The sequence below is a fragment of the Orbicella franksi genome, chromosome 9 (assembly GCF_964199315.1).
Source record: "Orbicella franksi chromosome 9, jaOrbFran1.1, whole genome shotgun sequence".
Lineage (NCBI taxonomy): Eukaryota > Metazoa > Cnidaria > Anthozoa > Scleractinia > Merulinidae > Orbicella > Orbicella franksi.
The window spans coordinates 8,304,801-8,324,347 of NC_138153.1; the positions used below are offsets into that span (position 1 = coordinate 8,304,801).

The 19,547-nt window shown below is 39.1% G+C and overlaps 2 protein-coding genes across 2 annotated transcripts in view; one reads left to right on the forward strand and one right to left on the reverse strand.

The window, feature by feature from the left end:
• LOC145496738 (COMM domain-containing protein 6-like) overlaps positions 1 to 1,714 on the reverse strand; it is a 6,785-nt gene extending 5,071 nt beyond the window's left edge. Inside the window, exons 1-3 of the mRNA XM_081476472.1 lie at positions 1,629 to 1,714; positions 1,475 to 1,533; positions 845 to 910 (exon numbers count right to left, since the gene is read on the reverse strand). Coding sequence (XP_081332598.1) covers positions 845 to 910; positions 1,475 to 1,533; positions 1,629 to 1,665 — 162 coding nt within the window. The 5' untranslated portion in view covers positions 1,666 to 1,714. The remainder of the gene's footprint in view (positions 1 to 844; positions 911 to 1,474; positions 1,534 to 1,628) is intronic.
• A 66-nt stretch (positions 1,715 to 1,780) lies between these two features.
• LOC145498090 (integrator complex subunit 9 homolog) lies at positions 1,781 to 19,492 on the forward strand. The gene is made up of 24 exons (XM_081477966.1): positions 1,781 to 1,919; positions 2,010 to 2,137; positions 5,128 to 5,200; positions 5,331 to 5,393; positions 9,304 to 9,387; positions 9,780 to 9,835; positions 10,030 to 10,116; positions 10,442 to 10,501; positions 11,076 to 11,136; positions 11,935 to 12,024; positions 12,677 to 12,833; positions 13,256 to 13,305; positions 13,861 to 13,991; positions 14,604 to 14,664; positions 14,785 to 14,827; positions 15,118 to 15,246; positions 16,572 to 16,627; positions 16,708 to 16,776; positions 17,287 to 17,370; positions 17,768 to 17,854; positions 18,129 to 18,259; positions 18,365 to 18,455; positions 18,597 to 18,653; positions 19,032 to 19,492. The coding sequence occupies exons 1-24, from the start codon at positions 1,911 to 1,913 to the stop codon at positions 19,149 to 19,151; spliced, it is 1,977 nt and encodes a 658-aa protein (XP_081334092.1). The 5' UTR covers positions 1,781 to 1,910; the 3' UTR covers positions 19,152 to 19,492.
• Positions 19,493 to 19,547: the final 55 nt, after the last annotated feature.

The window sequence follows — 19,547 nt, forward strand, 5'->3', positions numbered from 1 at the left end:
GGTTTGATTGTGCGAGTGCAGTCGAGTTCAATAACAGTTTCCGAACATGTGTTGAGAGAGTAGTCACTGTAACTAATGCTGTTTCATCTTCTTGTTTCTCCCAGAGGTCTGGATTTCTTAAACATAACCAAAAAGATCCTGGCCACCGGGAATGAGATTGGTTGTGGCATGAAAGTGAGCACGGGGTGAGGCTTTGAGAGGAGAGGGCGAGCCTTGGATGAGGAACATGTCACCCCAATCCCAGATATTACAAATAATGGGGAGAAGTGCACAAAACAGAAAGAGAGAAAAAGTTGACTTTCCACAAAGGTTTTTTATTTAATTGGCTATTCTTGGTGCCTCTCTCCACTACCAAAGTGAACACTTGGAGTAAAAGTACTCCTGTCTATATTTCCTGTTTCATACTCTTGCACATCCATGCAAATAAATGCTCATAAGATCTTACAAGAAATGGGAAACTGCAAGCAGTCTCGGTCTAGATATCATCTTGGTTTCTACAAGTATTTTCAAATTGATGTGGTATAGAAAAAAGGCAACGATGTCAATAACACTGAAAACACTGGAAACAAAGTGAGGTGGTGTTGAAAAAGATAACTGTGAGTCAAGGCTCAACTGAAGCCTAGCTAGCCATCTTTGCTTTGTGTACCAGGTAAGACAGGGCCTCTCACTACCCAAAATAGTGAAATGGATACTTGCCAGAGAATTGATAGGACAATGAGACAATCTGCTCAGAATTAATTTATCGTAGACTAATAAGCACTTCATCCAACCAGAGAAGGTTTAAGAATAATTAATCCTTTAGTAGGTAGCAGCACAGTACAGGCCTTTTTACAAGCTTCAGTACCTTTTGATATTGTTCCACAGGAAGTAATGAAACCTTGTATTGAAGAAATGCTGCTACATCCTGGCACTGTAAGGAGAACAAGTACTCTGTACTGTAATTAAAAAAAAAACAGCTTATACTAACTATTGATACAGCTGGACCCTGCCAATTTGATTTCGGTTAATTCAAATTCTCCATTTCCCTTGGATTTTCCCTTCAGTTATCTACTATCAGTAATTTCAAGCTCCCACTATTTCAAGAGTTCTACTCTTAGTAGGCCAATGTCCATTTCCCTGGTAGAGATATAATTTCAAATACTCCACCCCAGGAATTAAAACCTGAGCAAATGCTCTACCAAAATGCGTGGGGGAATGAGCTGATCCATTTGATTAAGCTTATATCATGGCTTCTTTGGGCATAATATTATCAAATTATATTGTTTATTTACTACAATTTAAATGTATTTTAAATTATATTACTAATATTAAATGTATTTTAAATGATGAAATATCTCTTCACAAGTCTTTCTTTCTAACGCTATAATATCTGTCAAGATGTAATAAAGAAAAAGCAAACATGGCTTGATTCAGCATCACAAGCGTTAGATCGATGAACTTTGATTTGCGGGCTCAGATGTAGACTTCAGCTTACCATTTCAACAAGGATGTCTTGAGGAAGGGTGTTCAAGGTTTCCACGGCAGAGTTGAAACCTGGCAACCAAACAGCCACAACAAAGACTTAGGTCTTCAAAACATATAGCTGCTCGTTGATAGGTCGCATAAACGTCAAGAAAACCACAACTTACCTTGAGGTACATCGGTGAGGACCTGTGACATCTTCATTCCTTGTCTGCATCAGCCGACTTGCAAACAAGCAGAACCTAAGCAGCGGTTAGCCAAAAAGGTCTTTTAGGAACCTCTTTTAGGGGGTCCTTTTAGGGTCGTTTATACATAATGCGGCAGACTGGGTATGATCTGAACCTTCGGATTAGCCCTTGAGTTCAGCGGCTGCAGACTGGAATCCAAAATGGCGGACAGAAACAGGAGTCCTGGTTTTTAAACAAACTTTAGAGAAATCAAGACATAATATGAAGTTGGTAAGAAAAGAAATCTACCAGTTCAAAATTTTAATGGCTTTGGTATTTCGAAAGTTAATTTTGGAGGCTTTCTGTTTTTGTTTTTTTCAGTATTCTTTGGGGAGAACGAGTTCGGCGCCATGTCTGGTTCTCCAGTTCAAAGGTGTAAGCATTATGTTGGATTGTTCGCTGGATATGTCCACGCTGCAGCACTTTATTCCTCTTTCTTTGGTTAACAAGTAAGTGAGTGGAACTACAGCTAGACAACGCATGTTAATCGACCTTTCCACGGTTTCCAATTTTTAAATTGCACGCACAGATGTCATGCATGCATGTGATGACTAAACCTTGCACATCTTGTGATTTCCTATTTATCGAATTTTTTGGTATATTTAGCTTGTACACATCTCATACCTCTCATGGTTCGGTTGCAATGTTAATTCAACTGTGAAATTCGGCAAAAATCAATCAAACGTGTGCATTTCTTCTTTAGCTTTATGGTGTTTTCATGTACCCCTTTTATGCTCACCCCACCTCATAATATTCCAATATTTTAAGATCCTTTTTTTATCTTTTATGTTAATCTGTTTATTATGGACTCCTCATTGAAAAGATACCTTTTTCTTCCCTATGATGTCTGTATAAACATGTTTCAACTGTAATTATAAAGTTGAAACTGATTAGACAATTGTTTAAGAACATTTACATGTTCCTTTTGTTATAGCCTGCGAACAGGCTCCCGGTGAGCCCGAACAAAGTGAGGGAGCCTGTAGACATTCTATTGCAACCCTCCAAGTTGCGACTATTTTAGTCGCCATGGCGACTAGAATTTTGGAGCTGGCGACTATATTAGAACGCAAGTCGTCAACTTGGCGACTAAAATTAACGTGACCTATGCATCAGGAGCTTGAGCGGACTATCATCCGGAGAGAAAAGAAAAACATTCTGAGCATTAAGAATTCACTTTGCAAAGCTAGTTGTTGTGGGATTTTAACCAACAGAAATGGAGACTGAATAAAATGAAATGTTACACGGTAAGCAAAGATCAAGGAATTGCACTCAGTTGAGCTTGGGATGCAACGAAATTCGTTCCACTTGACTGAACTTTAGTATGTGACAATTCTACCTGGAAGCGTGAGACTGCGCACAATCCGGTCATTTGCCATTGAAAAGAAGAGGAATTGCAAAAGCTTGGAAAGCTCGACGGTGACAGGATCCACAATATATTTGAGAAACATCCAGATGTATTTGAGAAACGTATTTTGTTTCAGTGGACACGAAAATACTTGACTTTACAGCAAACTTGATAACACAAGCACGGGGGATTCTATAAATAAAAAAAAACTGTGATGAAAAGCGGCTCGCAGTTGTAAATAAATTTCACTTGTGTGAACGAACCTGGGTTTATTTTTAAATTGTCAAAGATTTCATCAATAAAAAATATCCGTCTTAGTGATTACCCTAAAACTTGTGAAAGTATTTTCGCATTGAGTATTCGCGTTCCGCGATTCACATATTAAATTCAAAATGACAAACAATTTGATCGTGAACTTTTCTGTCCATTTCAATACAGTCTTTAATTTTTGGATGAAGTTTTATATCGTTTGCTTATTCAAGCAGAAAACGAGGTTGAACATTTAAAAAAGATCATAAGCGACAAGGTAAAAATAGTGTTCACTTTATGGTCTCAGCAAGAATTTGATGCCACCTCGATAAACATTGGAAAACTTTCCGCCATTCAGCTGCGAATGAGACTATCTTATTTTAACTTGATAGAATCTGTGTCTTTTTCACTGCTCCTGCTGTTGTGTGAATTATAAATGATATACACAAATATTTCTGTGTTTTGTGAAGCGACTTTTTTTCTTAATTTTCATTTTCATTTGATCATCAATCATTCCAATAAAAGCATATTTGAATCAACATTAGGTAGTTCTTTCACTGAACAGGAGTTCAATTTACTTGGTGGTTCAAGGAAAATGTTATTAATAATACAGTTAGATAATAATAATATTATTATTTATTATTAATTAATTATTAATTTATGCATATATTTAGGCGACCAAAATTTTTCACTGGCAACCAAACCTGAACAGTCAGTGGCCAAATGGCCACTAAGGAAAAAAGTTAACTTGGAGGGTTGTATTGATGCCGCCATTCTATGATACCAGCTCCTGGTATCATGATATGATTGGTTAAATCGCTGATTGTTGACATCTTTGAGATAAATATTTGACAGATCTTTGTAAATTATACGACTCCAACGTTTTGTTACAATAGTGCATTTGCCTTTCCCTTTTAAGTTTCAGTGTGTCGACCTCTTGTTATTTCACAAGTGATTCTGAAGGGTACTTCATGCTATGTTACAAGGAAGAATTTTAAGTAGAAGCTAGTGGAGTGGCTGTGCTATAGCAATTTTTTTAGAGGTCAAAGGCATGGTTTCTGGACTTTCCGTCGTTTATCTGTTAGTCGCTTCGCATAGTTCAACACCTCTATCATGTGCTTATAATTTCATTACGCTCATTTCAGTATTGCAAAATATGTGTTAAGCTCTCTAAGTATTGGCTCTGAAGGGACAAAGTTAAGTTTGAAATATTCCATGAACATGTTGCTTACTTGCACTCTATATTATGACGCCCAGCCCGGCTATTTGATTAGCTCGATTAGAACTGTTTACAAGTACCGAAAATGTAGCTTCTTGACAGGTCTAATTACCTCATTGACTGATTTGTTACAGGCTTATCACCAAGGGCGGATAGGCACATCAAAAACAAAGTCTACAGGCTCCCTGTCCCTGCCCCGATCGCTTTGCTCTCCGAATTCTTCTGTTTCATGCTCACTGAAATTTTTTTCCGTCCTCGCCGGGAGCCTGTTCACAGGCTACTTTTGTTAGAGGTACAGTGCCCTCACGGTTAGTGAGCTTGACTCTGGATTAAGTGGTCCAGGTTCAAGCCCTGGCCAAGGACATTGTGTTGTGTTCTTGGACAAGACACTTTACTCTCACAATGCCTCTCTCCACCCAGATGTATAAATCGGTACTTCTGAATTTAATGCTGGGGGTAACCCTGCGATGGACTGGCAACCCATCCAGGGGGGAGTAGAAATACTTCTAGCTGCCTCATGCTATTAATAGAAACCAGGGATAAGCTCCGGCCTGATGGGCCACTTGAGTTGTATGCAGACGTTACCTTTACCTTTACCTTACATGTGATTTCCTTTTATTTATTAGTGAAAGAACAAGCCAGTTGAAATCATGGACTACAAGAGAACTACAGGATATTGAAGGATTCTCCACGCAGAATGTAAGTCAACTAATACTGCCAGTTATAATAGAAGCAAACAGAGGAAAGTTGCATATTTTACTGTTGTACAGTGTATCTGATATAATAAAAAACTACATAAGAATGTTTTTCCCCTTAAAAATATCTCTAGAACCTAAAGGAAATAGCTGGAAAAGTATTCGTTGATGTGGAGCCAGAAATTTGCCCTCCAGAGGTGAGAACAGTGGAAACATTTTAGCATTGAAGATGTTTGAGACAGACACTGTGTTACAGTCTGTAAACCTGCACCTTCATGGGATATTTGAGGGGAGGCAGTGTGGCCAAGTGGTTTAGGGTGCTGGATTTGAAATCCGGTGGTCCCTGGTTCAAATCCTCCGCCCTACCGCTATCTGGATTTGTTCTTGGTAGCCTCGAGTTCAACTCCTTGACCGCATCGTGTAAATAACCAACTGGTCAGCCTCCCACCAGTTGGGATTCTTAATAGTTTATGTTATATTTGAAATATTTGTTTATTTATTTATTGCACGTTTAGGGATGGTTTAAGATTTCTTATAAAAAGCATCTCCTTAATTAGGCAATCAAATTTGTTAGTACATTTGGCAAACAGATTCGATTGTGCAAACAGATGCGATTCACGCAAAGGTATTCACTTGAAGAATTTGTGATCCTTTGTTATTATGTTAATTTGTAGAGACTATAGAAATTAAATCATTGATATCGCATTATTTGTTCACTTTGCCTTGAGAATGGTGTCACGATGACGCCAAAACGTCGGCTTTTAACGTTAATATTCGCTTGTGTATGCTTTAAGAAATCATTATTGATTATTATTATTATCATTATTATTATTATTATTATTATTATTATTATTATTATTATTATTATTAGCAGCCACTGATTACAAGCCTGCAGGCGGCGTCCAGTACTAAACAGTGCTGGTTTGCTGACGATGCCTGTGGAGCTGGCTCTGTACTCGAAATCAAGAAATGGTGGGATGTCCTCAACAGCCTTGGCCCAGTCTTTGGCTATTTTCCCAACCCCAAGAGATGTTGGATTATCTCAAAGCCAGATAAAGAGGCAAGCGTGAAAGAAATGTTCAAGGACACGGCTGTCAATGTGACGGTAGAGGGACAAAAACATCTGGGTGCGGTGATAGGTTCACGGGAATATCTAGAGGAATACGTTAGCGAGAAGGTGACCAACTGGGTCAGCGAGATTACCAAGCTGGCAGAGTTTGCTCTTTCTCAACCTCAAGCGTGTTATGCTGCTTACACCTTTGGCCTCAAGCACCGATGGACCTATTTTTTGAGAACTTTGCCTGATATTCAAGAATTATTGGAGCCTTTGGAGAATGCCATATCTAAGGTCCTCATCCCCGCAATTACGGAGCATAGGTGCACTCGGCTGGACAGGGACATTCTAGCACTGCCAGTCCGTCTAGTGGGGCTTGGCATGACAAACCCGTGTCTTGACGCAAATCTTGAGCAATCCTCCTCCGTCAAAGTTACCATCCCACTGGTCCAACAGATCCTGGCTCAATCCCATCAGATGCCGGATGATTCTTTGGTCAAGCCACTACAACAGGCACTGAGGAGTGAGAGAGCAACGGTGCTCCAAGACGGGGCAGAACATATCAGAGGGGTAGCCCCACAGAAAGTCCAAGGGGCACTTGACCTTGCTGCGGAAAAAGGGTCATCTGTTTGGCTGACGGTACTCCCCCTTCGTGAAATGGGTTTCAATCTAAATAAGAGAGAGTTCCGCGATGCAATCAAACTGTGCTACGATTGGCCGGTTGATGATATCCCCTCCACCTGTGTACGCGGTGATGCTTTTACAGTGGACCACGCAATGATATGCAAGAGAGGTGGGTTCGTTACCCAACGTCACAATGAGCTGAGGGACTTAGAAGCCGAACTCCTGAATATGGTTTGTACCGATGTTGAGATTGAGCCTGTCCTGCAAGACATCTTGGGTGAACAGCTGGGAAGAGGTTCTAATTGAGCTCCAGATGCAAGATTAGATATTCATGCACGCGGGTTTTGGGAGAACCAACGATCAGCATTCTTTGACATGAGGGTTTGTCACTCTAATGCTGATTCGTAAAGGGACCTAGAGCTCGAACAGATATACCGCAATCATGAGAACAAGAAGAAGCGCCTTTACGCCAGGAGGGTTTTGGATATCGAACAAGGAACTTTTACTCCCCTTATTTTCACGTCAACAGGCGGCATGGGAAACGAGTGCCTGCAATACCATTCCAGACTGGCGCAGCTGATCTCCATCAAGAAAGGAGAACATTATGCTAATCAATCTCCTGGATAAGAGCAAGGACATCCTTCGCTTAACTAAGATCTGCACTAATCTGCCTAAGAGGTTCAAGAGCTAGAAGGAAAGCCTTTTGTGACTTTAAGAACATTGATATTGACGTTGAAACCCAGGAGGGAGCCATTATGTAAACACTGTTGAAATAGGTTTTAATAGTTTATTTCTTTTACTTACTTTTACCTTGTATATACCAATTTGTATGGAATATGTTAATTAATGTTATGATGATGATAGTAGTATTAGTATTAGTTGTAGTAACCATGATATCATGATTAGATACGGAAACATGTTTTACAGGTTTAACAGACATCCGCGTGAAGATCAAATTGAAAGTTAAATAAATACATAATGACGCTAAAATTTTAAAAAAGTTATTATTATTGTTATCATTATTTTTATTATTATAGTGGAATGTGTGAAGATTTGTAAATAGGTTTTCTGAGGAGATTTCAATAAAGTTCTTGTTATTATAATTATTATTATTACTATTATTATTATTTAGAGTGGTGATTATTATTATCAATAATATACAGTGACTTTCATGAATTTGTTACATACAAGTACCAGTACATGTCCATGTAGGTATTCCAAGGTATAGGCTAGGCCTCTGATCATGAGCATTTAATGACAGACAAGCACAGCACATGACTTGTGTATCCTACTTTTGGAGTAACAAAATGAGTCTTGACTCTTCTAATTGCTTCATATGCTATGAAAGTCAAAGCTAACCAAACTATTTTGAGACAAGAAGATCTGTTAGATCTTATAACCGCGCTTTTAAAATTTAACTGTTTTCTTAGTACTACAGTCGCAACGCAGTGCATATTCCAAAGCAATCTTTGATGATTCGTTGATTACTGTAGACATCACAGCACTTGATCAACACAAACTCTATTATCGCACCATCAGTCGTAGCCGTTGTGACATCTCCGATGACGTAATAGTCTTAATCTGGAACTTTCTTCCGTCGGGATATGTATGGGCATGAAGATACGAACACTATTACAAACCGCTTTCTTTCTTTAAAGTCACGATTAAATTTAATTGTTTTTTTCCCTTGAGTTAAGGGTTAGCAAAGAAGTCACACGAGTCACATAAGTCACGAATTGCGTTATCTACGGCTATCTTTAGTACGGTGGTTATTTCCCTACCAATGACGTAATCTTTGCACGTTCTGACACGTTCTTTGCTTGGCTTGCAAATATTTAATTTTCCTTCCGATCTATGAACTGGCTGCGATGAAACAGTCAAAGGATTTACTTCATTTGCGTAAAACCACAAGAAATACTCACAAAATTACAAATAAATTAATGACTGTCGCTTCTGCCGAAAAAAACTTGCAAAGTAAACACGATCGTATTTGTCACGTAGCGAAAGTGAAAGCTGCAACGTCAGCGCATTCCATGGCTGACGTAATACCTTTTTTCAGCGTATTTATTATTCCCTTTAAATCCAACGCTTTGATAAAACGAAAAGAAAATATATTTTACCCACAAAAAAGAAAACAATATCCGTAAAATTGTCCGTGTATTTATGTTTTAACAGCTTCTGGCGGAAAAACATTACATGTTGCGTGACTCAAAGTTTGGCCGAGCGGAGGTCTGCGTCTGGTCACCGACAAAAAAAAAAAAATAAAATAAACCACGGGTAAACCTAGAACCGCGCTCGGCCCATGGCCGCGCGGTTAAAAAGGCTGTTTTCTTACTCGATCTCTTTGCTGAAAATCTGTTACAAGGACTCTGTGACTGCACTTCATGAAATCAGCTTAGAATATAACACTGAGACTTTTTTTTGAACAGGATTGTCTTCTGGATTTCTCTGGCATTGACATCATTTTGATATCCAACTATCATTTTATGTTAGCTCTGCCATTTATAACTGAGGTGAGTTTTGACTTGTTTGACTGTTTGACTTATTTGTCAGTCCATATCTGGAAATGTAATTGAGTATTAACCTTCTCCAGATGGCACACCTGTGATGAACAATCTCTGCAACCGTCTACAGCTGTAGGTGTGGAGAGTTATCTTTTAGCAGCACTTTCCATTCCTTTATTTTTTTGCTTGTATTTTCCATGTAAAAGTTGTTTTTGTTTTTTTTTCCTTTTTCATTTGAAAACTGCCCTGGGAGAGTGCAAAAGCTCAAAATATAAAACTGTGCATAATTTTAACCGATTGTTCCTCTCTTTTGTTTGAATATTTACGATATTGAACATAGTACATGTACATGTACACTACATGGCATGATGTTACAACCTTTCTTTGCCCTCTTTCCATAGCATTCAGGTTTCAAAGGAAAGATTTATGCCACTGAACCAACAATACAGTTTGGAAGGTAAACATGTATATGGTGTAACTATCAAATGTATTTGATCAAACTGGGCTCTTTGTAATTTTACACAGACCTTTCTCTAAATTTTTCTAGATCTGCCATGTTTCTGAGCCAGACACTTTCCCTCCTGCCCTTCCTTTTGTCTTAGTTCATATTCAAGATTACATAATTTACAGCTGTATTACTTCTATGCACAGGGAACTAATGTTAGAAATGGTGGAGTATGCAGAGCGAGTTCCAAAGGTCAACAAAGGAAACATGTGGAAGGACAGTGAAGTTTTAAGGTGACTTGTGTGGCCATTTATATTGCTAGGTTATTTGAGGGCTTGGAGACCTTTTCTCCTTAAGTCATTTCTCCTTTATCACAGTGACTGTTTATTGCTGTAGACAAATTTCAATAAGAGTAAGTCTAAACTGGGATGAAGGAAGACACATATTTAGAGGCAGATATTGTGGGGATGGCATTAGTTGAAGTTCAGCTGTTACATGGTTATTCTCCTTAGAAATGATGTCATCACTGGTTCCTGTCACCCCCATTCCCCTACCCCATTTTAGCCCATTCTTTATATAGTTTTTGGTAGTCAATTTAGTTCATATTTGTTTCTGCAGATGTCTTCCTGCACCTCTTTGTGACTTAAAGGGCACTAAGTCATGGAAAGTTCTTTACAGGTGATTGTTGAAATTCAGTAGTGGATAATTAGTAATAGTTAAGTCAGTAGAATATTAAGTCAATAAAATATCAGCTCCATAGTGACTGGGACTGGGGACAAGTTATAATCACTGTTTTGCATTCTTGAACATCTTTTACTGTGAGATTTTCACTTTCTTTGCTGTTTTGTTTAGCTTGGTAATAGATAAGTTAGCCAGGACTTTTTCATTTCTACTGACTGCACAATGATTACACAATAATCACATACACCAAGAATATTATTGCACATCAAGTATGACGTTTAGTTGTTGGCTTTCTTTACAACACAAAACCTGTCCATGTGAAAATGTGTTGATTTTGTAAGCTAGGAGACATAAAGGATTTTATGTTAATCTCTGGTGTTAACCACTTCCATCATTAGATGTGAACTCTTTTTAACCCAGTGGGTTTTCATTCACAAACGTCCACATTTTTCAAATTAATTTTTTTGTGTGTGTGGAAATGAAGAAACTTGAAACTTGACACTACAATAAAAATATGATTTACTTCCTTATTCTAAAATTGTGTTTTTTATGGATGTTTTCTGTTTTTCAGCAAGCATGATGTAAAAGCTTCAATATCAAAGATTCAAAATGTTGGGTATTCAGAAAGAATTGTTAGTATTTATAAAACTATTATTTTTTAAAAGTAATCATTGAGGACTAAGAGTTCTGTCAGGCAACTTGTGATGGATTAGCACGATTCCTTTGGAGGGGAGAAATGGTCCTCTTATTTACATCTTACTAAAGATGAGAATGAGAATTATTCCAGGGATGTAAATGAAAAATGCTAAGCTGGCTCATTAACAAGCCCAGCTGGCGTTTTTGCCACCCCTTAGCCACATCCCTGTGATTCAGAGCAAAAGGACAAGGTCCTGAAACTCTTCCAGTCCCTTAAGCTTGAAACCCTCTCACTAATAGATGCATGTACATGTATTCCTAACATTTCACCCAACCCTTATTTGCATTTGGTACAGCCCTTGACTTTGTTTTGACTGTTTCCATGAGATGGGATATCTGTTTTGTCTTTGCCCCTTGGGTTGTTGGCTCATAAGAAACTTGACAGGTTTGCGTGAAATTATAGCTAGCTAGTCTGACCGGTAAAATCATAAATATTAAATTATGGTTAGTACCTCTACATGTACCTTACACACCTATGATAAGCAAATTGATTATTACAGTAAGGAACCTCGAACCAAGAACACTTGACATTTATTTGTAAATTTTTTTTTCTGATGACCATAGAATAAAGCCTCTTCACATAATGTATGATGTTAGCATTTTTAAAGTGTGAAAACACTAAATACATGTACTCTTGTTAGAAGGAAGAGCCCGCATTCTAAAAAATGTTCAAAAAAATATCAAGTGTTCACAGTGCGAGCGTCATCACTGTAATGTACCTTTTTTTTTCATAGGATCTGTTTGGTATTCTCAAGCTGACTGCCCTCAGTTCAGGATATTGTTTGGGAAGCTGTAACTGGGTCATAGAGTCTGATTATGAAAGGGTAAGCATTAATTTCAGTGTTAGTCCATTTGGACAGAAGCAAAGTTGCATTGGAAACCAGAGGAACCTGGGTACCAGTTCCAGAATACACAAGTGTCCAAGCAGTTAATACATAAAGAAATGCACTTAAAATGTTCTTTTCTTCCTGCCTGTTCCCCTATGAGTGTCCTCCTACTTCAAAACATAATGGAAACCCCTGCAGAAGTAGAGGTTATGGCAAGTGCCCACGGTACAGAACTTCAAAGACAGACATTCAAATCTCAGCCGCAAAATTGAGAACTGCCCAGAAAATGGCTAGCACTGTTTTAAAACCAGGTACAAGCTCTAGACAATAATGTGAGTAATCCAAGAAATTTCCAAGTTTGATAAAAGCACAGAACCCATTGTCTGGAGGTTATATCTCAAACAGTGAAGCTATGAAATAAGTGAACAAAAGTATTCTATATGACACATAATTTAGTTGAAAATGCATATTAATATGAATGTCTGAAAGTATGTGCATCTGTCTCAGTGTATATGAACCAACTTATTAGTTTTCATTTCATAATAGTCAATTGTTGTTTCCAGTGGAATAGTTAGCCATCTTTGTCCTCTCCACCCCACCCCTCCCTTTTCTAGATTGCACCAACAACTTGGCAGTTATATTTTGACAGGTCAGCTATGTTTCCTGTTCATCAACGTTCACCACTCACCCTCTCCCAATGGACCAGTCCATGCTAAAGAACAGTGATGCCTTAATTATGACAGGAATCACTGAAGCTCCAACTGCCAACCCAGATGCTATGCTGGGTGAATTTTGCACACACTTAGGTGAGTGAGTGTAGTTAGCGTTAGTAAAAATAAGAAGTATATATTAGTTCAATTTTACCCTTGGTGCAATTTTGTAATATTGAACATATTTGAATGTTCAGTAGGTGCTCCAGATTTCTTTGCCCCCTCCCCCCCCCCCCCCCAACCAGTCAACTAATAATCACCTAATTTGTTCTGATGCTATAATGAAGGACATAAAGGCTTTTGTGGGTGTGAGGGTGCAATGAGCTAGGAGGGCGAAAAGCGCAAGGAAACATGCCTGTACATCTGAATTTGTAAGACTGGGAAGGAGACAATTTATGAACTCCAAATTGATAATCAACGCATACCGTAAAGTATTGCATTTAAAAAATGAAAAAGTGAAATAACGTAAAATGCTGCTTTGTTGACTTGGCTGACTTTTTCCATTTTTTTCTCCACAGCTACTACTTTGCGTAATGGAGGAAATGTTCTAGTGCCATGTTTTCCCTCTGTAAGTTATAAGTAATAACAATCAGCATGATAATAAAAGTCAGGATTTGAATCTGACCTCGACATACATGAAACGTTGTATTCATGATAGTGCAGTGGAACCCCATAAGTAAGGTCACCAACAGGCCATGAAAATTTGGCCATATAAACGGGGTGGCCCTGTTAATGGGGTAGGGCCAGATTTCATGGCTGGTCTGAACTGAGTGACACCTTAACAGATATATCACAATTGCACTTCTAAACAACTGTTCTTTAATAAGCATGCGGAATGCAGATATAAGTTTTTTACAAAATAGAAACTTGAATCAGTGTGTTAAATATTAACAATGGAAAGATGAACATAGCTGGCTTGAGTAAAATTATAAAGGATAATACAGGTTGGGATTTAAGAATGTGACCGTTGGCTGCATTAACAAGCTTTTCCTAAAAGAAAATGTATGTGAGCGTTTCTCGAGAAAAAAAAAAGTGGTCGTAATTACGAGGTGACCGCATTAACGAGGTGACCGTAAGGCGGGGCTCTGGACATTGTACTACAAATGTTTGTTTGTTTACGCAGGGCGTACTGTACGATCTGTTTGAGTGTCTGTACTCGTACATGGACGGTGCCAATCTTACATCCATTCCTATATATTTCATCTCGCCTGTGGCTGACAGTTCTCTAGCCTACTCCAATATTTTTGCTGAATGGTAAGGGCGATGAATAATATACCTACAGTCACTGTGAAATCTCCCAGGTCCCAGGGACCCCCCCCCCCTACAAAAAAAAAAAAAGAAAGAAAAAGAAAAAGAAAAAAATTTTTCGAGATAACGGGTGTTCAAGATAATAATAAACGACTGCAAATTATATTCAAGGGAAAATAATTTGAGTTTGACCTTCGAGGTAGCGGGGAATCCGAAATAACTGAGTTCCAGATAGCGAGATGCTACAGTTACTGTATAACTGTAGTGTTCATTATTTCAGAGCGTGTGCGGTAGTTTTGCTGCATACCAATGGTCCATTTGGAGGGTACAATAACCTTATTTCGTGAAATAGGCACGGACATTGTCTGGACATATTTCTGTCTCCAAAGCTAACAGTTTCCTGACAGTGAAGCGAAAAAGAACCCTTGAGCGTTGAGATAATTGTGAGAGATATCAGTCATTTAAGGATATTTCCGAGATTAAGCTGGAGTAGTGTGTTACGTGAAGCGTTTAGACCAATCGCATGCGAGGAAAAAAAAAAGATGAATTAGGAAAGTATTTTATTATCTCATTTTGAGAACCTTGTTCAAATTGCATTTTTTTTTTTCACTGTAACAGGCTTTGTCAGAGCAAACAGAGCAAAGTTTATTTACCAGAAGCACCGTTTCCACATGCCGAGGTATCTCGCTTAATGCTTCTACAGAACCCTGTACACTGTTAAAATCCTTGAAGTTTTTAATCTCTTATACAAACACAAGCAAACAAATGTTCTCTTATTTTCTCTTCTCTTTTGAAACAGCTTGTCAAATCCGGACGTCTCAAACACTTTCCCAGCATCCATGGTGAGCTCAAATATTTTTGATTTTTTGTTTTTGAACGCTTGTTTATTGATATTTATTTGCCAGTTTACAGCGCGTGGCAACGATCTTTGGCTTGTGGTTGGGGGCTAAAAATGGGGTAGTCGCTTCATGCTATAGAAGCCATGAGTTCATGGCATCAGTCATCTGGCTCGCACCTTCCCTTGGAGTAAAACGACCCTAAACAACATAGCACTTTTAAATCTCTGTTAGGGTTGCATGTTGTAAACATTTTTGTTTGACAACTAAACAAGGTTATTTCATGGTATTTACAGATGGACTAAGCGGCTGTTTTAAGACCCCGTGTGTCGTGTTTGCTGGACATCCTTCTTTACGATATGGAGACGTGGTACATTTCATGGAACTATGGGGCAAGTCAAGTGGTAACACGGTCATATTTACTGGTACGTGTATACATCAAATTATATTGTCCTCACTTCTTCCCCTCATTCTGTGAGTTTGTAATATACCCATAGATGGCGAAGAATGAAAGCGAGTATATGAACAACGATATAAAGGTATATTACGAACTCACAACGTGACCATCTCCCGGTTAGCTTGATAGTTCAGTTGGTAGAGCACTGCACCGGTGTCGCAGAGGTTATAGGTTTGAATCCCGTTCAAGCCTGAATTTATTTTTTCAGGCTCAATTTTTACACCTGCTCAAGTTGTGTACGTAACCGCAATTATCAATCATATCTTAACGTCTTTCTCCGCAGTTCAAAAAATGATCTTTCGTATATCCACTTGCATTAAGGTGGCTCCCTATAGTTTTACGATCGCACGCGCGCTGAGGGCGAAAGCTCAAGTAATCTGCGCGCGCTCGAAGGAAAACGTCAGTGTTTTTCGATATTTTAGTATGTCAACATGAGCACAACAAGCAAAACTGACAGTAAATTTTCTCGCGTTTCCTTCGGTGAAATTTCGTAAAACTTGGCAGATTGGTAGTAAATATTTTACTTTAGTCGGAGCTCGTTTTTCAGGGAAATCTATAAGGCCAGTTTTTTCGCAGCGGTAATAGACGTAAATTTGCAAAAATCGAAAAACCTGCCTTTACAAACCCTACTTTTTTCGTCTTTAAAATTCGTGTCCCGCAGGAAGCGATATGCTGTGAAAATTTTGGAAGATTTCACCGAAGGAAATTCAAGAAATCGCAAGTAAAGCCATAAAAAAGTTAAAAAACATATTTGTTTGAGCATTTCTAATTCAAGACTAAAACCAATAATTTTAACAGAGATGACAGTAAAACACTATTTAATCATTGCTTATTACATGTAATTAGTTTGAGAGGACTGGGTGTAAATACGAATGCAAAAACGGCATTCAAAACATAACACTTGCGCGCGCAACGCCATAAATGATTACCCTATGGAGCCACCTTAATATGTTGCATTATAGCTTCGTAATCCCGGTTTGTAATGGAAGCCCTATACAAAGCCCAGGGGGATACCCATGTAAAAAGGACGGGGGGTGCTCGTTGGAAATTTTGAACCCCTAGGAGGTACCAAGACCCTGTTTTGTGGGCGTGGCTTTATCTCCTGTCATATTTTTTTTTGGCTCAATACCCTCAAGTTACTGTAAAAGCTCCCGCTGTGGACCTTTTGAGGCTGAATTGAGAGGTACCAAAACCGCGTTTTTTAGCCTCCAAAAGGTACGATGAGCAACCCCCCATCCTTTTTATATGGGAGTCCCCCCCCCCGGATATAAAGACCACTAATTCAAATTTCAGAGCCAGAGTTTCCATACCTTGAGGCACTTGCACCGTACCAGCCACTAGCAATGAAGGTAAGATTTTGATTGAATGTTCAACCTTACGCTGCACTATAGTCATGACAAATATTTCAAACCTGTTTTCTTCCCTGTAGGCTTGCTATTGTCCCATTGATCCGAGACTGAATTTTACACAAGCAAACAAACTTATACGAGAACTCCAGGTGAGTTACAAATATCAGAAATACGGTGCTTTTCGAATTTCTAAAGAAATAATTGCTCTAAACCGAGAACAGAGTTTCGTGACATTAACGTTTAAACTATTACCGAGGAGTATCAAACAACATTCTCAAGGAAAGCTTCTCGAAATAATGAAAATGTACTCGTCTACTTACACATATCGTTTGTCTTGAGAAGCCTGGTATTTCGTACCATACATCTTACTGTCTCAGCGCTATACGAAGCGAGTTTTGTCGATCAATTCTAGAGAAATTACATACCGTTTTCTCTCGTATTGCACGCGTCTCAATAATGATATTCGCGCGCAAGGCTGGGATTTGAGGTAGTGTAAGTTGAGCGAGCTATTCCCTTCTTAGCGTTTTCTCTCTTTTATTCGAGGGGTAAACTGCTAGTACGGTTACTTTTCATCGCTCCTGGCCGGGAGCGATGTGCGGAGGTTTTATTCACAGGATACTATGGGTGTGAGTAACAATGCTTTTTTTGTGTTGTTTCAGCCTGGTCATCTTGCTATACCAGAAGCGTACACCAGATCACCAGATCTACTGCCGCACAGAACAGACCTAACTATACAAGACGTGGTAAGGCGTTTTCCTACTACTGTCAATTTATTTGCCATTGCATTGTGTCTTTGGAAAGAATGCTCTTGCGGTAGAGTGGTTTAACAATCGCTTGATAGTTGCTCGCAAGGTAATGGACCATTTTAACTCCATAGCTTTGTTAAGCCATGTTGGTTCTAATGCTAGTCTGGTACCAATATAGGAGTTTTAAAAAGTCATTGTTGTCACTTGCCTTCCTTCAATGTTTTTTTCAGTCCATAACCGTTGTAGATTGTCCTAAGATTTATAAAATATTGGCGGCAAGTTAGATTCTTTTGGTAGACTGAGAATTTGGTGGTAGTAGTAGTAATCCTAAGGAAATAAGAGAACGTTTTCCTTTCCAGATATTAGTGACATCGTAATATTTTTCTCTTTACAGGAGTGCAAGATGTCAACGTTCAGTCACTTAGATGTTCTTTCGCTGCCAGTCAATAGGCAGTTTGAGAAGGTTGTGTTATCAAATGAGGTCAGTATGTACTTTGAAGATATTAAACGGCAAACAGAGGGAACGTGTCATGTGTAAACCATTTACAATCTGAATTTGAATTTAAATTATCTCCATTCTGAATTAAAGTAACTTTGGACAACAGCAAGGCGAGTGTTACTTTATCAAATGTAGAATTTACACGTATGTGTGAAGTAAGAGAACTTTGGCGGTAGCGTAGCGCGTGCCAAACGCTAAATTCCAGTCGCGCGCGCCCTCACTCCTTTACTCACTGTATGTTGTTCCCTCTGTTCAGTTGGCCAGCAGTCTCCACCCACAAGAAGTAAGGCCCGGGATAGCAGTTACCACAGTAACAGGAACTTTGGTAACCAAAGACAACAGATATACATTTGAACCGTTAGATCTAACGGGAGAGCCCGGGACCAGGTAGGCTAATCACAGTGAGTTGTGATAAATGTTACCTTAACAGAATTTCTTAGGGTTGATCGCGAGTTGCCCCTTCACTGACTGTGAAAAATCTTCCTCATACAGGGATTCAAAAATGCAGTCCAAAACAAGCCAGAGATCGTGCCATTTATGGGGCAGTGTTCTCATAGAGGATCTTGTGCAGGCCTTGGCAAAGGTATGCGTATGTTGTCCATCGCTAATATCTCTTGGTTGCTGACAGACTTTTTTTCATGAAGCCTTACGTGAATTCCGTGACAACGTAACACCAAGTAACATGATGATAAGTAACCCTGTGCCCTTTTTTTTTTCTTCCCAGAGAGGTATCCAGGATGTGCACGTTGAATCTGATCAGGGTGGACACACCCTTCATTTGGTAAGTGGAGCCTTCAAGCTTTTCAGTAGGAAGGGAAGGATAGGTCGACTATAAAGAGAGTTCAGTTCTTGTGACCGTCCTCTTCAGCCTCTCCCCTTTTACCCGTTTTGAGACCGGTAGCGAGACCAATGGAACAGATTGGTCTTGGTGCTGGAGAAAATTTCGCTGTTGTTGTTAGGCGCTAAATCGCGAAGATCAAACCCTCCCGCTCCACACTTTATTCTGCACCTAGAATAAGAGAATATGATCTCGGTGTAAGGTCACAACAACTTTAGCGTGTGAAAAGTAGAAGAGAAATGAAGACACTAGCGTAAGCCCATAGGCTACATAGCATCTACTGTTCATCCTGTTTAGCGCATTTCTTGCCTCTGTTTGCAGGCTCAAGATGACGCCATGATTCAGGTGGATCGTAGTGGAACACACATCATCACACACGAAAACGAGGCTCTTAGAATAAACATCCGGGACTCGCTGCTTGAATGCGTATCGCAGTTTTGAGCATGCGACTTTGTCGGGGGAGTAAGTGAGTTCCTTATGGAATGGCCTGCATATGACGCTAAACAAGCTGGCTTCTGGTGACCAGTAATGGTGTGTTACAGGCAAGAACTTACGGCGTTGTTCGCATTTGTTCCCGATACCGGAGTCTCTTCGAGTTTTTCCACGAGAAGAACCAGCTGGCAGCATTAACCCTTTCATCAAAACAGATGGGACGATTTTTACCAATTGTACCTTTTTTACATGTCTCTTTACATCACGAAATGCTAAGGAGAGAGTGTATAGATATCAAGATTACACTTTTTTTGTAAAATAGTTTGTAAATTAAAATATCAGCAGCTCAAGTAAGCTATGGCAAGAGACTTGACAGACCTTTACAGATCTTATTCGAGGGCTTTA

Excerpts from the sequence above, each read along its gene's own strand:
- LOC145498090 (XM_081477966.1), top strand. Across the intron at positions 17,371-17,767 it reads ACCTAACTATACAAGACGTG|GAGTGCAAGATGTCAACGTT; the intron begins GTAAGGCGTTTT and ends TTCTCTTTACAG. Across the intron at positions 18,654-19,031 it reads GTGGACACACCCTTCATTTG|GCTCAAGATGACGCCATGAT; the intron begins GTAAGTGGAGCC and ends CTCTGTTTGCAG.